Source organism: Carettochelys insculpta, chromosome 21, assembly GCF_033958435.1.
Source record: "Carettochelys insculpta isolate YL-2023 chromosome 21, ASM3395843v1, whole genome shotgun sequence".
Lineage (NCBI taxonomy): Eukaryota > Metazoa > Chordata > Testudines > Carettochelyidae > Carettochelys > Carettochelys insculpta.
The window spans coordinates 20,604,660-20,625,185 of NC_134157.1; the positions used below are offsets into that span (position 1 = coordinate 20,604,660).

Here is a 20,526-nt window from a genome sequence, read left to right on the forward strand (position 1 = left end):
CTCTCTTATTTAAATTTTCATTTTTCTCCTGTTTAAAATTTAGGTGGATGCTTTAATATTTCTAATACCACTAACTTAAAAAAAAAACAACCCAAAAACATGTCTGTCTGGTTCATGGAAACAAAGAATATTTTGGAAATATGATGTGATCATCAGCATGGTAAACATACATTTAAGAGTTATGATGAATAAGCATTATAGAGAATTAATGTAATAAAACAGTATTCTTTTGCAGCAATGATTCCCACATTTAAATTATTTTTTACATTAAAACTTGAACAGAACTTTTTTTTGTTTATTTTTTATCTCCTTATCAACAATTGTACCAGTGGAAGAGGATGTGACTACCATACAAAAACAAGCTGACATTCAAAAAAAACTAAGGCTATGTTCATACTTCTATTTTTGGCACCTGATTCTCCACTCTATTATACCAATTTTACACTTTCATAGATAAGAACTTCAAGAGAATTACACTAACACAAAATTGATACATCTAACTGGAGAATCAGGCCCTTTCTGTTAATAATTAAAGAAACTGGATACTCATGAGAGGGCAGTCAATCCTACCTATTTTTTTCACAGTCAAATGCAAACATGCGAGAGGAGAAGAAATGTTTTGAATACATACTGTTAAGACTACAGAGCTTTGGAATTTGTTGGCTGAGGATAGCTCAGTGTGGTCAGAAGCATAAGTAGTTTGTTTATCTGGAAAACTTTTAATAGAAATGCTGACAGGAAATGCAGTCTCATATCCAAATGCTTGAATAACTACTTTCTCAGAAGCCCCAGCACGAAAGAACTTGGGTGCTGTAATGACATATCTATAAAACAGAATAAAAAACCCCACAGACAAGGGAACCATAAGTTTCTTTTGTATGTATTATTTTCACTTAACATTAATTTAAACACACAGTTAAAACTGACAGGCTCCAAATTTGAGCTACATCTATTTGTACAAACATGTTCTATTTAAAATATTTCCCAGATAATAATAAAAAATATAAAATAAGGATTTAACAATCGATCCCAATTTATATAGAGATACCATCTGCTTCAGTAGGTGCTGGGCTGTGGGAAGTTCAGTATGCTTATAATGAAGTACACTGCTAGCTCTTTCTAAAAAGAAACCCCAGAAAAAATTCTCCAGTTCATCCCTGCTATCAAACAAAGCCATTGCCTTGTCTTCAGAAGATCTGGTAATTTCAGTAGATTCTATTAATTACAGACAAGAGCTTTGCACGTACCACAATCTGTGCATCACAAACACATTTTTCCAAACCAAGCCACAGCACAGAGTGTCATGGAGACACCCACGCTCGAAACACTGGCATCAACTAGACGTGGTCATCACTAGATGCAATAATCTCAAAAACGTCCTTCTGACATGCAGCTATCATAGTGTCAACTGCGATACAGATCACTCACTAGTTTGCTCCAAACTCAAGGTGAGACCCAAGAAACTGTACCACTCTAAACCAACTGGAAGGCCCCGCACTGATGCCAGAAAGACAGCAAACTCAGAGAGAGCCGAAAAGTTCAGACCCTCGAGGAGAACCTGCACAGCAGCCCTGGGGGCGCCGATGTGACATCCAGATGGCAGCATCTGAGGGATACAATTTACAACACAGCCTTGTCAGTGTTTGGAAGAAGAGCTAGAAACACAAATGACTGGTTCAAAGCTAACTCCGATGAGATGATTCCAGCCATCGAAAAGAAGCGCGCTGCACTCCTGGAGTACAAACGCTTACCAAGCGAGTACCCTGCTAGCACTCAGAGCAGCCAGAAAAACAGTACAGCAGACAACCAGGCGCTGTGCCAACAACTACTACTTGAGCTATGCTGCAGCATCCAGTCCAGTGCTGACTCTGGTAATCTCAGGGGAATGTACGAGGGCATCAAGAAGGCATTAGGACCCACCCAGAACAAGATGGCACCTCTGAAATCCAAATCTGGTGAAGTCACCACTGACAAAGCCAAACAGATGGAGCGCTGGGTCAAGCACTACTCTGAGCTGTACTCATGCAAGAACATTGTGGTTGAAACAGCTCTCAATGCCGTCGAGCTCCTACCAGTAATGGACGAACTGGATCAGGAACCAACTGTGGACGAACTGAAGAAAGCCATCGACAACATTGCAGTAGGAAAGGCCCCAGGCCAGGATGGTATACCACCAGAGGTAATCAAGTGTGCCACAGGCACTCTCCTGGAACTCCTACATGAGCTACTTACTGTGCCTGTGCTGGAGAGAGGGAGAGGTTCCACAGGATATGCATGATGCTAACATTGTAACCTTGTAAAAGAACAAAGGAGACAGAAGCAACTGCAACAATTACTGTGGAATCTCCCTCCTAAGCATCACTGGTAAACTGTTCGCTGGCGTCATCCTCGGCAGACTCCAGAAGATTGCTGAGAGGGTGTATCACGAGTCACAGTGCGGATTCCGCACAGAGAGATCTACCCTTCACATGGTCTTCTCTCTGAGGCAGCTGCAGGAGAAATGCAGGGAGCACAGGAAGCCACTCTATATTGCCTTCATCGACCTGACCAAGGCCTTTGATTTGGTCAGCAGGAATGGACTGTTCAAACTGCTCCACAAGATAGGCTGTCCACCATGGTTACTCAAGATGATCCAGTCTTTCCACGAAGACATGAGAGGAACCATCCAATATGACGGCACATTATCGGATGTTTTCAGCATCAGGAGCGGTGTCAGACAAGGATGCGTCCTTGCTCCGACATTGTTCGGGATCTTCTTCACACTCCTCCTGAAGCACACCTTTGGATCTTCAACAGAGGGCATCTTTTTGCACACAAGATCTGATGGGAAACTGTTTAATCTTGCAAGGCTGAAAGCTAAATCTAAGGTGCGGGAAGTCCTCATCAGAGATATGCTGTTTGCAGACAACGCTGCTGTAGCGTCACACACAGAAGACCATCTTCAGAAACTGCTGGATCAGTTCTCCAAAGCATGCAAGGACTTCAGGCTTTCCATCAGCCTAAGGAAGACAAACGTACTTGGTCAGGACGTTGCCGACCCTCCATCAATCAGCATTGACAACTATACGTTAGAGGTCGTCCACGAGTCCATTTACCTCAGGTCCACCATCACTGACACCCTGTCATTGGAGACTGAGCTAAATAGGAGGATCAGAAAAGCAGCCACAACTCTGTCCAGACTCAGCGAGAGAGTGTGGAATAACACCAAGTTGTACGCCCACACCAAAATGCAAGTATAAAGAGCCTGCATGCTCAGCACCCTCCTTTACGGCAGTGAGTCTTGGACCCCCTGTGCCCGCCAGGAAAAGAGGCTGAACATCTTCCACTTGCGCTGCCTCAGGTGCATCCTTGGAATATTGTGGAAGGACAGAGTGTCTAACACTGCCGTCCTTGAGCAAGCTGGAATCCCAATCATGCACACCCTCCTCAGGCAGCAGCGGCTCTGCTGGCTTGGCCATGTCCACAGCATGAATGATGGAAGGATCCCAAAAGACATCCTGTATAGCAAGCTAGCCTCTGGCAAAAGACCTCCTGGAAGCCCCCAGTTGCGCTACAGAGATGTCTGCAAGAGGGACCTCAGGGAGGTAGACATCGAGCCGGACAGCTGGGAGGAGATGGCAGACGATCGCAGCAGATGGAGGCAGGAACTACACAAGGGCCTTCAGAAGGGTGAGATGAGGATCAGACAGCTAGCAGAGGAGAAGCGAGCCCACAGAAAGCACAGTAAGGACCTGCCGGACACCCACTACACGTGCAACAGATGCAGCAAGGACTGTCACTCTCGTGTGGGCCTTCACAGTCACAGTCAACACTGCAAATGATTCCAAATGGAACTACGAAGGGCGCAATCCATAGTCTACGTAGACTGAAAGATGCCTACTAGACAAGAGCAGGGTTAAAATAACCTGGTAAAATAATAGGTGCCAAAAACCCAAACCAAACAAACTTTTGCTGTGTCTGGGTTCAATCCTGTATACATATATATTAATTACAAAAGGGGTAATGGTAGTCCATCAATCCGATGATGACAAATCTGTGCAGATCATCTGTTATTGGTCTCATGGTGTGCCCTCTGGTGACTGTATAAGCCAATTCTAGAGGTGCACATTTTGCCGCAGGTGGTGCATGGGAAGATTGCAATCTGTGGGTTGTGCATTGCTGATGCTCTGTGACGTCGTTCACGTGCCTCTTGTAGATGCCGGCAGCGGTCTTCCTCAAAGGCAATGCAGGTATTTCTGACTTTTGCACACCACTGTGTTCTGTCACTGGTGGCGTCCTCAAGGTCCCTAGGTTTGATACTGCTGTACTGCAGATTGGCTTTGATGGTATCCTTGTAGAGTTTCCGTGGCTGACCTATATGCCGGATGCCCTGGGAGAGCTCACCATACAAAAGTTGGCGAGGGATTATGTTGGCGTCCATGCGGCTGACATGACCGGTCCAACGTAGTTGTGACTTCATAATCATCATTTCGATACTTGTCATCTGGGCTTTCTTGAGGACGTCAAGATTTGGCACTTTGTCTTGCCAGTGGATCTTCATGATGTTACAGAGGCAGCGCATGTGGAATGCTTCAAGCTGCTTGATGTGACGCCTATATAGTGTCCATATTTCGCACCCGTACAAAAGAGATGAGAGAACAACAGCTCTGTACACAAGCAGTTTTGTTGACATCCGGATGTTATGGTGGTTTAGAACTTTGACATGCAGACAGCCACGTGCCTGGCTCGCTTTGAATATTCGCGCGTTAATCTCATTATCCAGTGATCCATCACTGGATATGACACTACCCAGGTATTTAAAGTTCTCCACTACTTTAAGCTGAGTGCCATCAATGGAGATACGCGGGACAGGAGCATTTGATCCAGGAGCAGGTTGATGGAGAACTTCTGTCTTTCCGAGGCTGATAGATAGTCCAAAAAGTTGCGAGGCCTCAGCAAACTTGTTGACAATGTGCTGAAGATCGTTTTCAGTGTGAGCCATAAGGGCACAGTCATCAGCAAAGAGTGCCTCAGAAAGGAGTTTCTGCAGTGTCTTAGTCTTTGTGTTCAGGTGACGGAGGTCAAAAGGTGAATCATCATGCCGGTATTTCAAGTATACACCTCGGTCCAGATCTTTCATTGCATGGTTAAGGACACATGTAAAGAACAGGTTAAATAAGACAGGAGCTAGAACACATCCTTGTTGCATGCCGTTAGTGATGCTGAAGGGGGCTGATGTGGCTCCATCAGACAGTACTTCGCCTGTCATGTCCTCATGGAAAAGGCGTATAATCTGGACAAATTTTCTTGGGCAGCCAAGTCGTATTAGAATGGTCCAAAGGGCTTCCCTGTTGATGGTATTAAATGCCTTTGTCAGATCTATGAAGACAGCACACAGGTGCATGTTCTGTTCAATACACTTCTCTTCTATTTGTCTGACAGCAAACACCGTATCGGCTGTGCTCCAGCCAGGTCGAAAACCGCAGTTGAAGGAGTTGCAGCAGGGTTACGCCTGGGCCCGGGACTTGGCCAGCCAGTCTGGGACTGCCCCTGCCGCTTGCCCCTATTACAGGGAGCTCAGGGCCATCCTGAGTCCCTGGGATACCTCCTCCCCCCGGCCACCCTTGACACCACGGCCGATGAGCCCCAGCAGGCCTCGGAGCAGGAGGCCAGCCCGAAAGCCAGCCCCGCACCCTGGGGCCTGCCCGAGGAGCCCCCCTTGGGATGGTGGAGGAGGGGTCCAGCAGCGAGGGGGGTCTCCTCATAGACCTCCCCTCCCGGAGCACCAGCCGGGCATCCGCCCACCGGGGTTCCCCTGACCGCGACAATGGATGATCAGGAACGTACCCCACAGGGCACACACTCCCAGGCCACGGGGCGGGGGCACCAGACATGACTGGGAGCCTTACATACCCCCAGCAGACCCCGACCAGCCACAGCATTGTCCCAGGACAGCGGCATGGCCATCAGCGCCTGTTAGCACCCACAGCCATGGACAGCACTATGCCCTAACCCCAGGGGCAGGGGGATCACGCAATGGGGACACCCAACAGGGACATCAAACCCACTGACGAGGATGGAGACCCAGCACCCAAGGGAGGGCAGGGGGAACAGGCCACGGGCCAGGGCACAGTACTAACAGCCTTCCCCTCACTCTCTCCCTCTCTGCAGCTGCACTATCTGAGGCCCCAGACAGCCAGGCACCCTCCATGGTCCCCGAAAGCCCGCCGGAGGTCAGCCACCACCAGCTCCTGGGGACACTCCCAAGGCCAGTGGGACGAGCATGCCACTGCCGGACCCAGGGGATGGCCCCCATGGAACCCGAGCTCCTGGCAGCTCTCCGGCAGCAGACGGAGGTGGCCAAGGAGAGACTTCGGTTTGACCATGAGGAGTCCACCCAGCGCTGGGCGGTGTGGCAGGAATTCATGGAGGTATTCCGGGACATAGCTGGGTCGATCTGGGAGGCTGTTGCTTGGCTCCCCCCACCCGCCGTCCCCTATGCTGCCCTCTCCGCCGCTCCACCTGATGCACCCCCTGCCGTCCCACCTGCCTCGCCCCCTGCCTCACTGCCTGGCGCCTCACCTGCTGCGCCACCTGCCAGCCCCCCAGGACCAGAGCCCACTGGGGCTGAAGACTGGCTGGTGGAGGCATCCCGGCCCTACCTGCTGGTCCTCCTGGCCCCCAGCCAGCCGCGCCGGGAACTGCGGACAAGGGGGTGGTCGTGACCTGTACCCGCCAGGGGTCAAACCCCTCTACACCCACTCCAGACTGATGGGCCGATGGCCGAGCCATCCGCTGGGCCCCCATTTGTATATAGTTGTCCCCGTTGTGTACAGTTGTTACTCTTGTATACAGTTGTCCTCCTTTGTATATTGGTTGCAGTTTTGATTGTTCACATAACACAGTTACCAGTTTTCAATAATTCAGTTTTATTTTCCAAAGAACCTGAGACATGTGCTTGTAGGGGGGATGGCGTGCAGGCGGCGGGGGTAGTGTGTGGGCAGTGCAGGCAGTGTGGGGGGTGCCCTCTGGGGAAGGCCAGGGAGGTGCTCAGGGGTCTCCCTGATCAAAATTGGCCCACAGGGCCTTGCAGACCCGTACCCCTCGTGGTGGGCCCGGCCACTGGGTGCAGCCGCCGGCTGGGGGAAGACCATGCCGGTGTTGACTGCTCATCCCTGGATGAAGGCCCCCCCCTTGTTCTCGACAATGTTGCGGAGCGTGCAGCACGTGCCCACAACCTGGGGGATGTTCTGGAGGCCAACATCCAGGCGGGCAAGAAGGCACCGCCAGCAGCCCTTCAGGCAGCCGAAGGTCCTCTCCACCACCTGGCAGGCGTGGTTCAGGCGGGCATTGAACCGCTCCTGGCTGGCATTGAGGTGGCCAGTGTACGGGAGCATGAGCCAGGGCTGGAGAGTGTAGGTCGCATCCGCCATGAGGCAGAGGGGCACGGTGGTATGTCACAGAGGGATATCCCGCTGGGGGATGTAGGTCCCTGCCTCCAGCTGGCGGCACAGGCCCAAGTTCCTGAAGACGCGGGCGTCATGTATGCAGCCAGGCCAGCCCACTTAGACATCCTGAAAGCAGCTCTGGCTGTCCACCATGGCCTGCAGGACCACGGAGTGGTAGCTCCTCTGGTTGATGTATCTTCCTCCGCTGTGGTCCAGGGTGCAAATGGGGATGTGGGTCCCGTCCAGGGCCCCAAAGCAGTTTGGGAACCCCATGGTGGCAAATCTGGTGATGGCTGCATCCAGGTCCCTGAGTCAGACGACCCTCTGCAGCAGCATTGAGTGCATGGACCACCAGTGGGGAGGGAACACAAGTGCCCATGAGGGTGTGCAGGGTGCCCCAAGCCCCTCTCCCCAGGCCCCCTTCCCAGGCACCTCCCCAGGTATCCCCATGCCCAGCCCCTCCCTCCCTGCCACCCCTCCCTCCCCAGCCCCACACCTGGGCCCCCATCCCCATCCCCACACTCCGCCAATGGGTGCGTGTCCAGGCTTCCTTACCTCCATGACGATGGCCCCGACCGTGGCCTTTCCCACTCCAAACTGGTGTCCCGTGGACTGGTAGCTGTCTGGCAATTGCGACCCTCTTCTCAACAGGGAGGGCACACCGCATCTGTGTGTCCTGGTGCCTCAGTGTGGGGTGAGCCACTGGCAGAGCTCCAGGAAGATCTGTCGGCGCATGCGGAAGTTCCACAGCCACTGGTCATCCCCCAACTCCCCCATGACCAGCTGCTCCCACCACTCGGAGCTGGTGAGGTAGCTCCAGAGGCAGCAGAGCACCCAGTGGGGAAGGAAGAGGGGAGCCTGGTGGTCAGGAGTGTCCCCATCTGCCCCCTGGGAGGGCTCCTCTGTCAGGAGCTGCTGGGCAGCCTCCCATGCAGCACCTAGCAGGGTGCTTGCTCCCTGGGTGGCTACGTGGAGGGCTTCCAGCTGCTGCTGCTGCTGGGAGTCCATTGCTGCTGTGTATTGGTCTGCAAGAGTGTGGCTAGCACTCTGCAGACCTCATACTGTGCAGGCCGGGTGTGTCTGTGAGGGGCCCTTTAAAGGAGCGGCTTGCTGTTGCCCTGGAAGGGCTAGTCCCGCCTGTGACCTGGTCACGGGCTATCCTGGCCCCTTATTTCGATTGGGAGTGCTTGTGTGCGTGAACGTTCCACATTTCCTTCCGGAGTGGCTCCTTTTGATGTTCCCCATCGCTACTTCAACGTTGAACGTTGACAGCACCAGCCCTGGAGGATGTGTAGACGATACGCATCAAAGTAGCCTGTTTCCATGTTCCTACTTCAAAATAGGCTACTTTGATGTAGTGTGCTAGTGTAGACTTAGCCTATATGAGTAAACTTCCCCCACTTATACGAGCAGTGTCCCTGGCTGGGGGGCGGGGAGACCCACAGCCCTGTGGCTGACTCAGCTCCAGCCATGGGGTTCCTGGCTGGGGGTGGGGAGACCTGCAGCTGGAGCCTTCTCCCTCCCTTTCCTCAGACATGCAGCTGTCTGACACCTCTTTGGCTGGGGGAAGAGAGGAAGAAGGCTCTTAGGCTGGTTCCGTCCCCTGCAACGGCGGGAATGTGAAACTGACCAGCCATGAGCTGATCAGTTTCCCAGCCCTGCAAGCCATGGGGAGACTGGAACTAGCCTGCCCCTGGTTCCAAGCTCCTGCCACTCTGGGAGCCAGGAAACTGACCAGCGCTCGTGGTTCCTGCCTTCGCTCCCCTTGCAGGAAAATTCAAACTATGCAGGGGTTGCAGGAATAACTGTAACTGTATTAGACCCCCTGCCCACCCTGCAGACCTCACCATCGGCCAGGTTTTAACGTCCCCCACAGTCCCAAACTGCTTCCAGGCCTTAAACCTACCCAGTAGCCCCAAACCTCCTCCAGCCTTAGACCCCTTCGCCAGCAGCCCCAAACTGCCCCAAAGCTTACACCCCTCAGCAGCCCCAAATGACCCCCAGCATTACTCTCCCTGCAGCCCCAAACTTCTCCCAGTCTTAGACCCCCCTGCATCCCTCAACAGCCCCCAGCCTTAGACACTCCTTCTCCTCCTGCAGCCTCTTCACCAGGGCTTGTAGCCAGACAAAGTCTCCCCCTTACAAGCCAGCTTGCTCGCTGCCCCCCCCCCCCCCACTGAGGAGCACACAGGGCACGGAAACAGCTGCTGACAGCACAGTCTTTGATGCCCTCACTGAGGCCCAGATGTGCTAGCTTATCGTGACCCTGAGAAGCAGAAAGTACAGATAGAAGGCTAACAGGCCAAACTGTCAACAAGAGAGGGGGGGGGACCCTCAGGAAATCACCCCAGCTGGCATTGATGAATTTGATGACCACACAACCATCCCAGAAGGGGAAGTCCCCCGCCCACACAAAAAGAATGTCCTGTACTCTCAAATTGCTTATCTCCTGTCTTACAAGTGCAAATTAAGTAAGAAATGCCCTTGTAACAAACTGGCGTCACAAAGACAGACCAGTATGATCTGGCACCTTAGATAAGAAAGAGAATACGTAACCTAAAAGGGGTATAAAAGATGGGTCCAGCAGAACTCTAACTTTGAGTGCATTCCACCAACTACCTGCTGGTCGGGTCAGGTGATTGCCTCCCGAGGTCCACAACTGGGGACGCCCAACCTCGTATTCGTCTTTCCGCGGAATTGAGTGACCGATCCAGCTTGGCTACGCTGGTATCGAGAGATGCAGAGAGGGTAAGATATACCCATGCTAGGTCTCCGTTTTTTTGTGCACAGCTAAAGAATTAGAGCTCTGTAACTAGACATCATTGTATCAAGATATCATTGTGTTAGATGGTAACAGATATCTTTGTATTGGATTGTAACGTAACTTGTTAACACCTGTACTTTGCTAGCATATAAGAAGTAAACAATAACCTTTTGTAACCGCACGCTTATAACTGTAGCTTAAATAAACTTGTAACTAGTTAAGATCTAAGCCTGACTGCTGTTAACCCTTTTGTCACTGCAACACAGCCGGCACAACAAAAAGAACTTTAACCGTTTGGTTACTACAGCCTGGCCATAGGTAAGAGTGCTAGCAGGTCCCTGCTCTAACACTAAAAAAAACTGGGTTGTTTAGGACCCAGGGGGAATACCTCACCGCACATTACCCGCCCACCGGCTAACAGGGCTGCTAGGCTGGGTGGCTGCCCCAGCCCTCCTGCTCCCAGTAATTAACTCCAGTGTTAAGGTTTCAGCACCTAGGCATAAGGTAATTGCTATCCCTAGTGATAGAGATAGCTGCCCTCCCTGGCAGTTATTGCTACTGATAGATATCTGTCTGAGGCAGCAGCATTAAGAAACTACAAACGGCTCCTTTAACAGCCACATGCAGCTGGGAACTGCCCAGCTGGAGACCTTTAATAAATCTAATGGGACCCGACCCATAGGTTGGAAATCCCTGTTCTACATACATACACTACATTCTATTTCTGGTGCCAAACTATTCAAATACATCAGAAAAGTACCGAAACTCAACTGGTTTATGTGAAGTTACAAGCCCTTGGAACGAATTGGAGACTTTTACATGTATTTTAATGGGAATTTGGTGTCACTCTTACGAGTTTTCGCCTACGAGCAGAAATTTGAGAACCAATTGTGCTCGTATAGCGAGGGATGAGTGTATCCACAAAATGCATCTCCCATGTGGAGTGGTCAAGGCATAAGTTGATGGTGGGGTGCAGATTGTTAAAGTCTCTGTGGAATTCTTCCAGACTATCTTTACCATGGGTCCAAATGATAAAGATGTCATCAATGTGTCATAAGTAAAGGAGGGGTAATAGGAGACGACAGCTGAGGAATCCCTGTTCCAAGTCCAGCCATAAATATATTAGCATATTGTGGGGCCATGCAGGTGCCCATAGCAGTGCCACTAATCTGGAGGTCTAAATTATCCCCAAATTGGAAATAATTGTGTGTGAGAACAAAGTTACAGAGGTCAGACAACAAATTAGCTGTGGTAGTATCAGGGATGCTATTCCTGATCACTTGTAGTCCATTTGATGTGGAATATTAATGTAGAGAGCTTCTATGTCCATGGTGGCAACGAGGTGTTGTCATGGGCACATTCTCTTGCTCCTCAACTGACATCATGTATGCCATCATGTGCCAACAACACTCACACACCATGTACATAGGACAGACTGCAAACACTCTTCCACAAAGAATGAATGGACATAGAACAGACATCAAAAATCTCCAAATACACAAACCTGTCAACCAGCACTTTGATGGAGTGGGCCGTTTCGTTAAAGGCCTGAGAGTTTGTGTTCTACCGAAAAGGGACTTGAACAACCGCCTGCAGAGGGAACACTGAGAACTAACATTCATATTCAAATTTGACACATTAACCTATGATTTGAACAGGGACAGCAATTACCTAACCCACTATAACGACTCTTTCACATACTTTGATGTTTTTTCTAACTCTTCCCCACACCACACCACCCCCGCCCCCGTCCCTCTGCTCTTCTAATTTGACAACCTTGATAACAATTTTTCTGATTTGTTAACCTTGACAACAATTTTTGGACCTCTGTGCTTTACATATTGAGTCTGTTCTGGTATGGCTATGATCTGAAGAAGGGGGTTTGTCCCATGAAAGCTCATCACCTAATAAATTATTTTGTTAGTCTTTAAAGTGCTACATGACTGCTCTTTTGTTTTGATAGAATACAGACTAACATGGCTATCTCTCTGTATGTATCTGATAGAATTTCTCTCTGCGTGTCCTTCTGTTTGTTCAAGAATTCCTCCTAAACAGTAAGGGCTAGGACCACCAAATTAAGTATGAGCTTCCTCTTACCATAACTTAATGCAAGTTAAGTGTTTGTTTCTGCCAAGAAAATCTGATAGGTCTGGCATGGGATTGCTTTTCCTCAAACCATACAGAAAAGAGGCAACAGGCAGGGGACAGTGTCTGGCTCAGAGCACCCACCTCTCACCCCACCTCAGCCCCAAACCTCCCACCGTCCAGGCACCTTTTTGGGAAGATGGGGGGCTGAATCTCCTCTCCTGCCTCCCCACATTCAATTAAAAACCTGACTGGTTCCAGATGAAAAAAGTTGCTGGACCACAGAAGGTCAATATTGTCTAGCACATTACCAACACTTCCATAACTTACTGGGTTTTTAGAAGATACTTAGGGGTAAAATACTGATAAACAACAGCACAGAACACTGAGACCCAGGACTGCTGTCAGTAAGCAAACGTTATGGGACTGCAGGAAACTTGGACACACCCACAATAAGTGGTCATTCAGCTAAGTAAAATCATGCTGGATTACGGATGTTGCTGGACGAGAGAGTTCCGGATTAGAGAGGTTCAACCTGTAGTACAGGAACATTGTCATCTTTTCCCTTTCATTGGGAAGCCAAGGGAAAGTGCAGATTCCTGCATTCCTCACTCCAGCTGGGGAGCACAAAGGGCAAACAAACCTGGATCTGTCCCAGCCCACAGACATGCACCCGTCCCCCAGATGTACCCACTGAAACTACAGTGGCCACAGAGAAGCACTTCTTACCTGATCCCAACCTGCTGCAGTGAGAAATGGCTGGAGTAGTCCTCTCCCTGGGACATACTGAACCACTCATCTCCCACCCCACACCAGAGCTATGATTTAATGAAGCATGTACATTTTCATTTTATTTTCCAAGGAATAAAAATTAAGTTAAGGACTCGAGCTGGGTACATCTAGTATTTAAACAACTACTTACAAATAAGAACAAAAAATAAATTTCTATGAACTTTAGAAAAATAGGCAAACACTTTTAAATTAGTTAAAATTTACAAGTCTCTGGAATCACTCTCTTTTCAACACAGGCAGAATCCACTATGCGAAGAGATTAATAGATACTTTTGGGTTTGTGATGGCAAATAGGGCCCAGTTCTGCAGTCGACTCTCAGGCAAAGCTCCAATTTATATCAGCATTCTGACTGGGCAAAAACTGCGTCATCAAGCCATATTCCCAATAAACAATGTTTTACTTACGTTTGCTCCTGACTCAAACTTTTTCCACATAATGCCAAAATACAAATGAAGCTTAAAATATTCATGGCTGGCTTGAGCACGAAACCAAAAACACTAGTGGAATTTTGATGGACGGGAATTTGACTTCTGTTTCACTCAAGTATGTTTTAAGTATCTGTATTTATCTACACATTAATCATTAACATCAGATCTCTGAAACTGCTGCTTCACTAAACTTGAACTTAGCCCCAAAAGGCAAAGAAGCAAACCTATTTCCTATCTCCACCCTATGGATCTGACAAATGGCAGCACAACTATATCACCTAATTTAGGACTTCATTCTGCTTTTGATCTGTGCACAATTATAAGGATACCAAGACAGAACAGAATGTTTTGATTGTTGTATTTTAAAATGGGGTGGAGCAGAGCAGGAATGGAGCAGTGGAGGGCTGGGGCAGTGTGTGGGGGGTATTCCAGTCCTTCCCCAGGTTGGAACTAATTGTCCGATATTTGGGCCATGCCCCGCTCACCTTTGGGGGAGTGTAGGCAGCTGCTGCTTCCCTGGGGCTCCCAGGGACCACTGGGGGCTGCTGCTTCCCCGGGGCTCCCAGGGACCACTGGGGGCTGTCACTTCCCAGGGCTTATGGTGAGGGCCGGCAGCTGCCCCTTCCCAAGTGCTGGGGGCTGCCGCTTCCCCGCGGAGGGCCATCTGTTGCCACCTCCTTCCCAGTTCCCCAGTGCCTGGTGGAGCCAGGAGGAGCTGCCCCTCCACCCCATATCCCCCTGTCCCATATTTGGGACAGAGAGATATGGTCGCCCTATATATATGCTATGAATCCCAAACCACTGTCATCACCCTAACCCTACAGCTAATTTGCATTCCACAATTTCATTGGTTTTAATAAGGTCATGATAAAGGAGACTATACAGATTATGATTTATTTGCTCTAATATGACAGCTCTAGAGAGGTTAAATTTGCCACCCATACAACTCAAAATAAAATCTCAGAGCACAACCCTACAGAAAAAAGTCAACACAACTACCAGACAACCTGACTCATAGAGATGTAAAATCCCTTTTAAATAGTCAACTGGTAATGTTAGGCTTAATCAGTTAACCAATTAAAGGGGTGTGGCTGTGGATGCCACAACAGCCCAGACTGGAATGGCTTCCCAGCTACTCTACCCAGAGCCCAGATCACATCTGCAGAAGCTGCTGTACGCTTGAGGATGGTATAGAATTCTAGTACCATTCATGTGGTCAATATACAGTTCAATTCAGTAGCAACTTATTTCATGAACAATCAATACCATTCAGTTTTAATTTCTAATAATTGTCCTCAATCTTGATTCCACCCTAGGCTTTTTACCAAATGTCCAAGTACAAAAGACAAAATACTGTTATTTGCAAAGTTAGAAGTATCCTCACTGGCCAATGATGGGAATCTGGCTGAGAGAGTTCTGAGTTACTGCCAAGAATATTTTTCCAGATATCTGGCTAATGGGTCTTGATGAAATGCTTGAATCCAGCATGACTGCCATTTCTGGAGTTGGGAAGATTTTCCCCAGGGCTGACTGGCAGAGACCCTGTAAGGTTTTGCAGCATCAGGCACGGATCACTTGCAAGTTTTACTGTAAATGGGACTTCTCTGTAACATGTAGCCTTTAAATTGCGATTTGAGGAGGTCAGAACCTCAGCCAGAGATTATAATCTGTTAAAAGTGGGTGGGTGGGGTTCTCTGGCCTGCAATGTGAAGGTCAGACTAGAGGATCATAATGGTCCCTTCTGGCCCTAAAATCTGTAAGTCTAAATTCTAAAGGTATCATACATCTAAAGTTTCTAAACTAGTCACAATGCAGAAAAATATCTATTCTAAATGGCTGTGGTGAAGACAGAATCTTTACTTGTCAGTCCATCCGTGTGCAATACTTGAGCAAACAGGTCTGTAACATTGTCAAACTAGATAACGGTTGTGCTAGATTTTGCAAGCTTAAACAAATACCTTAGCCAGCATTTACAGGAAAACACGTTTAGTTATCTCTGTAGCCATTGTACACTATGCTACAATTCGATTTGCCTCAATAAGAGCCCAGAGGTCTCCCAACAGAAATTTGCCACGTTGAGAGCTTTCTACTGACATCCATGTCTTCTTTGTTCCATGAGGAAGGGATGTTTCTGCACAGGGGGTTTTCCCAACATTTGGCCCCACATGTTACACAATTTGCATATCTTTCGCTAACAATTCTTGGCAATCTAGATGTACCCAAACAAATGTATTTGGGCACAAGTTTTGGTGGGCAAAAACCCACTTTGTCAGAATAAGAGTTCTCGTGCAAGCAAGGTGAGTAGGATTTGACCCTCAAAATCTAATCAAAGGTGCTGAGCACTTGCATTTCCCACAGCTGTCTGCTAGGATTGTGGATGACTGTCACCTCTAAAAGTTAGGCCCAATGGTCCCGCAGTCCTTTAAAAAACTCTGCAAGCATTTGGAAAATAGATTATTGTTTCCATTGTTGCAGAGAAAATATTGAAAACAAGAACTGAGTGCACATAAAGCCTCAGAAACTAGAAGTCAAAGAATACAAGATGTAGCTTCATGATCATAGGCTACAGCATAGTTTTTTAAATGATCAGGTTTTGGTAATTCCTACAGTTATCACATGCATGCATCCACCTCTGGGTAGGAAATCTTGGTCAAGGGACAACAAGTAGGGAAGTAACCTCCAGTACACAGTACTTGCAAGACTTTTAGCAGGTACAGAGTACCTGAAAGATCTGGGGCTAACCCCTTACCTTCCAAAAAGCAAGATGCAGGGGTGGGAGGTATGGCAGTGGGGTTAAAACTGTGCTCTACTCCTTAATGGAGCAGAGCAAGGTTAGGGAAGGCATTAATTTTTATCTTGCTTTAACAGCACATATGCCAACAAACTTTGTTACCATTTGTGCTGTGCTACTATGTTGGTCAGCAGTCTTCAAAATGGAACAGAAGGTATTTAAATAATATCAAAACAAAAAAGCAGTCAAGTAGCACTTTAAAGACTAACAAAATAATTTATTAGGTTAGTCTTTAAAATGCTACTTGACTGCTTTTTTGTTTTGATAGTATATAGACTAGCACGGCTCCCTCTCTGTTAGTATTTAAATAATGTTTTTAATTCTGTTTCTCCACATTGGTTTGAATTATCTACCACATTCATACTGCATCACATCAAGTCCAAATCATTAGAGAAATGCCACTGCTTGCACTGAGCAGAGGATGTTTGGATTCTGATGTCAGCCCAGTTCTGCAGCCTGACAGGAATCAGGTGTTGTCCCCAGTGTACAAAGTATGCTTCTTTGCAGCCAAACTAGTCTAACATCATGCATTGAACTGGAATTGGAGCAGCAAAACGAAGAAAAATGACTCATTTTCCAGCAGTGTGGGTGAGAGAACTGTAAGATTTTAATGCTGGCCACTGGTGGTCTTAAACCAGCAGCCTCAAGAATCTCCCAGAAACTGCTGAAAATATGTTCTTCATCTTAGCAATGGAGCTAAAACTTATCACGTATCTGCCCACCTTATTTGAATGAAGCGCCTTCTGGTCTGTATCAGAGGGGTGTTAGTCTGTATCCGCAAAAACAAGAAGTCTTGTGGCACCTTGTCTGACAAAGCCCGTCTCACCCACAAAAGCTTATGATCCAAAATGTGTGTTAGTGTGCTGTAGTGGAGGAGAGGGGTGTGTGTGCGTGTGGCCAACAGAGGGTATGGGGCTCCTGCTGAGGGCAACCTAGGTGACACCCTCTGGACTGCGGACAAAGGGGGAGGTGGAGCCTGAGGGTTTTGAATTGGAACTGGGAGCTGGAAAGCAGTTTGTGCGGGGTAGGGGGAGAGACAAAAGAGGGGCCCTCTTGGGGCCTCCTCTCCCCAAAATGGATTGGACTGGCTTTCTCTGATTGCTGTAGTGACACCTCTGTATGATGCTGTGCCCCTGTTGGCTAATAAACCTGCTGTTACCCAGCTGAGTGAGAATCACACCTGCCTGGAGATGGGGTGCAGAGCTTGCGGCCCCAAACCCCATAAGACTTCTCATTGTTCCTTCTGATCTGACAACTCATACAATGAAAATTGTTCTGGCTGAAAATGACAAATTTGGAACTTAATCTTGTAAACCCTTAATCCAGGGATGGGGAAATTTGTTAGATCTGGGCCACTGATCAACAGAAAAATCAGTAGGGGGCCTCATTCAAGAGAGAAAACAAAACAACAACAACAACAACAACAAAAACCATCACAGATGTGATCCCTAATAAGCAGGAAAAAGAGACCCACAAAAGCTCAATACCTGATAAAAGTATTGATTTTTAAGCAAACAAGCAGTCCTGTAGCACCTTAAAAAGACTAATCATTTTACTTATTAGGTAATGAGCTTTCATAGGCTCATTACCTAATAAATAAAATTGTTAGCCTATAAGGTGCTAAAGGATCGGTTTTTTGTATAGCTCAGTGGTTTGCCCACTGGCCTGCCACACTCAGGGCTATGAGCTCAGTCCTTGAGGGGGTCATTTAGGGATCTGGCACAAATAGATTTAATATAGATATATGCAAAAAAAAGGGGGGGGGTGCTTGGTGCTGCCAAGAGGGCAGGGGACTGGACTCAATCACCTTCCAAGGTCCCTTCCAGCTCTCTGAGACGTGCGTATCTACAGACTAACAGGGTTCCTCCTTTGACGCTACTTGCGCCACCTGCTGCGGTGCTCTTTACTCCCGGGCTGCGAGCCCAGCTCCTCGCTTGCCGCTCCCCGAGGCCAGCCTGAAGAGAAATCTCGCCGGCGACCGCAGCACGCTAACGCGGCCAGGCTCCCCAGCCGCCGGCAAGACTCCCGCCTGCCCCCTGCCGGGCACGGGACGCTGAGCGCGCGCCCCGGCCAGCCCTCAACACAGAGCAGGCGGCGGCGCACCGGCCCCGCTCGCCGCGGCACATGCGGCCTTCCCGACACAGCCAGGCACGGACTGTCCGGTCCGCCGGACACCTGGGTCCCACATCGAGCCCTACGGGCGGAAGAGAAGGGAGACATCCCCGTGAGAGCCCCGGAGTCCCTGAGCCCCGCCCCCTTCAGATAGACTCTGGCTCCGCCTCCCTCTGTGCTAAGAGAGGTCACCGCGCGCAACCCTCCACGCTGGGCGGTCGGGGGGCCACTATGGCCGCTTGGAAGGGGCGTGGCCATCACAGGCACCGCCCCTTTCCGCTCTCTTACCCGTCGGCCCCGAAACTAAACGGCTGGGGCTCGGCTTCCAGCGCCGGGCTCTTAAAGGAGCCGCTTCACCGTCCGCCTGGCGCCTGGGACGGGAGCTGTCGTGGTGCTCGGCGGGCGGTGGGAAGGTGGTTTCTCCACAAGAGGGCTCCAGGCTTGCCCAGGCCCAGCCTCCGGGGTTATAACAGGCGGCGGCGTCACCATGTCAACCCAGGTAACCAAAGCGGAGCTGCGTGGGGAGCTACCCAGGGCAGGGACTGGGACTGGGATCCCCTGGCCCGGAGACAGGCGGCTTCCCAACGTCTCCCTTGAGAGGGGCCCGCCCCCCACAACTTCTCCCCAGCGCCTCAGCCCCTCGGGGAGCAGGGCCCGACCCCACCAACTCCCTGCCCCCTCTTCTTCTTAATTCCTCGGAACTTCCGCCCCCCCAAGTGTCTCCGCTCCTCAGGTGAGAGGGGGCCTGACTTCCTTCATCTCCCCTCAGCGTCTCAGGTGAGCAGCTCCCCCATGGGCCCCCGTAGCATCACCCACCTGTCCGCCCCCCATTTCCTGGCTGGATCTCGCAGCAGCAGACGCGGGTGCTGCTGCTGTGTAATCTGCCGTGGTAGCACAGTTCATTGCTGGGACTTGTGAGTCCTGGTGGAGCTGTGTAGACCCCATTATTGCCTCTCTTCAGTAGAACCGTGCTGATTGTGCAGTCGCTGTGATGTAACTGCAAAGTTACATTGGTGTTGTTTTAATGTGACAACCTGTTGATGGGCAGGGTAAAGTGGCACAAATTTGTCAGGTTAGTTCGTAAAAGAAAACAAATACATCTCTCATCTCTGTCTCTGAAGAACAAATTTCTGGCTCTTGTGGAGTCTTGGAGGTGTGCGATGTTTATAAAATACTGGCAGTTAAAATATCTTCTTATGAATGTAGAAGTCGCTAAAGCTTTATGACACATGAGTGATTACATTGTGTCTAGCAAGAAAAAGTCACCATTATTGGCCTTCAGAAACAGATGCTCTCATCTTGGCTTTATACGGAGTGGACTAAAGTATGCTTTTGCCTCCTGGCTTAGTTTTGTAAAAGTCATTCCACAGAGTGGATGTACGTTTATGGGCTTCCATAAACAAAAGGAATACATTGTCTTTAGCTAATGTGTAGAATGAACCTAGAGTAAACCTAGTTTATTATTGCAAGGCCTCTTATTTAAGCACCAGATAATGCAATGCCTTCAGGTAAAGTAGAACCTTACCAAATTCACGACCATGAAAAATGCATCATAAACCATGAAATCTGATATCCCCCTGTGAAATTTAGTCTTCTGTGTGCTTTTACCCTGTACTATACAGATTTAATGGAGGAGACTAGCATTTCTCCAGCTGCTGGTCCTGACCCAAAAGGTAGTTGCAAGGGGATTGCAAAGTTATTTTGGGTGGAGGTATGGTACTACCACCCTTACTTCTGTACTACCTTTAGAGATGGGTGGCCAGAGAGCGGCAGCTGGAGGTCAGAGTGCAGGGTGATTGGTGACTGGGTAGCCAGCCCAGAAGTTGACCCTACACCAGCAGCACTGCAGAGTTAAGTGTTACAATACCATACTGTACCATCTTTACTTCTGCACTGCTGCTTTCATTGTGGATGATCAGGGCCTAATTTTACTAACTACTAGAGAACTGCCTAAGATGCATCCTTTGTTAAGGTTGTTTTATATTAGGTTAGGATGACAGTGACGGGATTTTTTTTTAACCCTTTATATTGGGCCATTTAATATGGCATTTTTTTTTAAATTTATAGTGAACTCATAGGGCTTGTCTACACTTGCCCCCAACTTCAAAAGAGGCATTTTAAGCAGG

The 20,526-nt window shown here is 49.0% G+C and overlaps 2 protein-coding genes across 11 annotated transcripts in view; one reads left to right on the plus strand and one right to left on the minus strand.

Annotated features, from left to right (window-relative positions):
* Window positions 1-13,061, minus strand: part of C5 (complement C5) — a 76,813-nt gene extending 63,752 nt beyond the window's left edge. Inside the window, exons 1-2 of the mRNA XM_075015860.1 lie at window positions 13,006-13,061; window positions 632-824 (exon numbers count right to left, since the gene is read on the minus strand). Coding sequence (XP_074871961.1) covers window positions 632-824; window positions 13,006-13,061 — 249 coding nt within the window. The remainder of the gene's footprint in view (window positions 1-631; window positions 825-13,005) is intronic.
* A 5,663-nt stretch (window positions 13,062-18,724) lies between these two features.
* The window catches only part of CNTRL (centriolin), a 60,893-nt gene continuing 59,091 nt past the window's right edge, over window positions 18,725-20,526 (plus strand). For all 10 annotated transcript variants that reach the window (XR_012648317.1, XR_012648318.1, XM_075015130.1 and 7 more), the window contains exon 1: window positions 18,725-18,899. The gene's annotated coding sequence lies outside the window, so the exon portion shown is untranslated. The remainder of the gene's footprint in view (window positions 18,900-20,526) is intronic.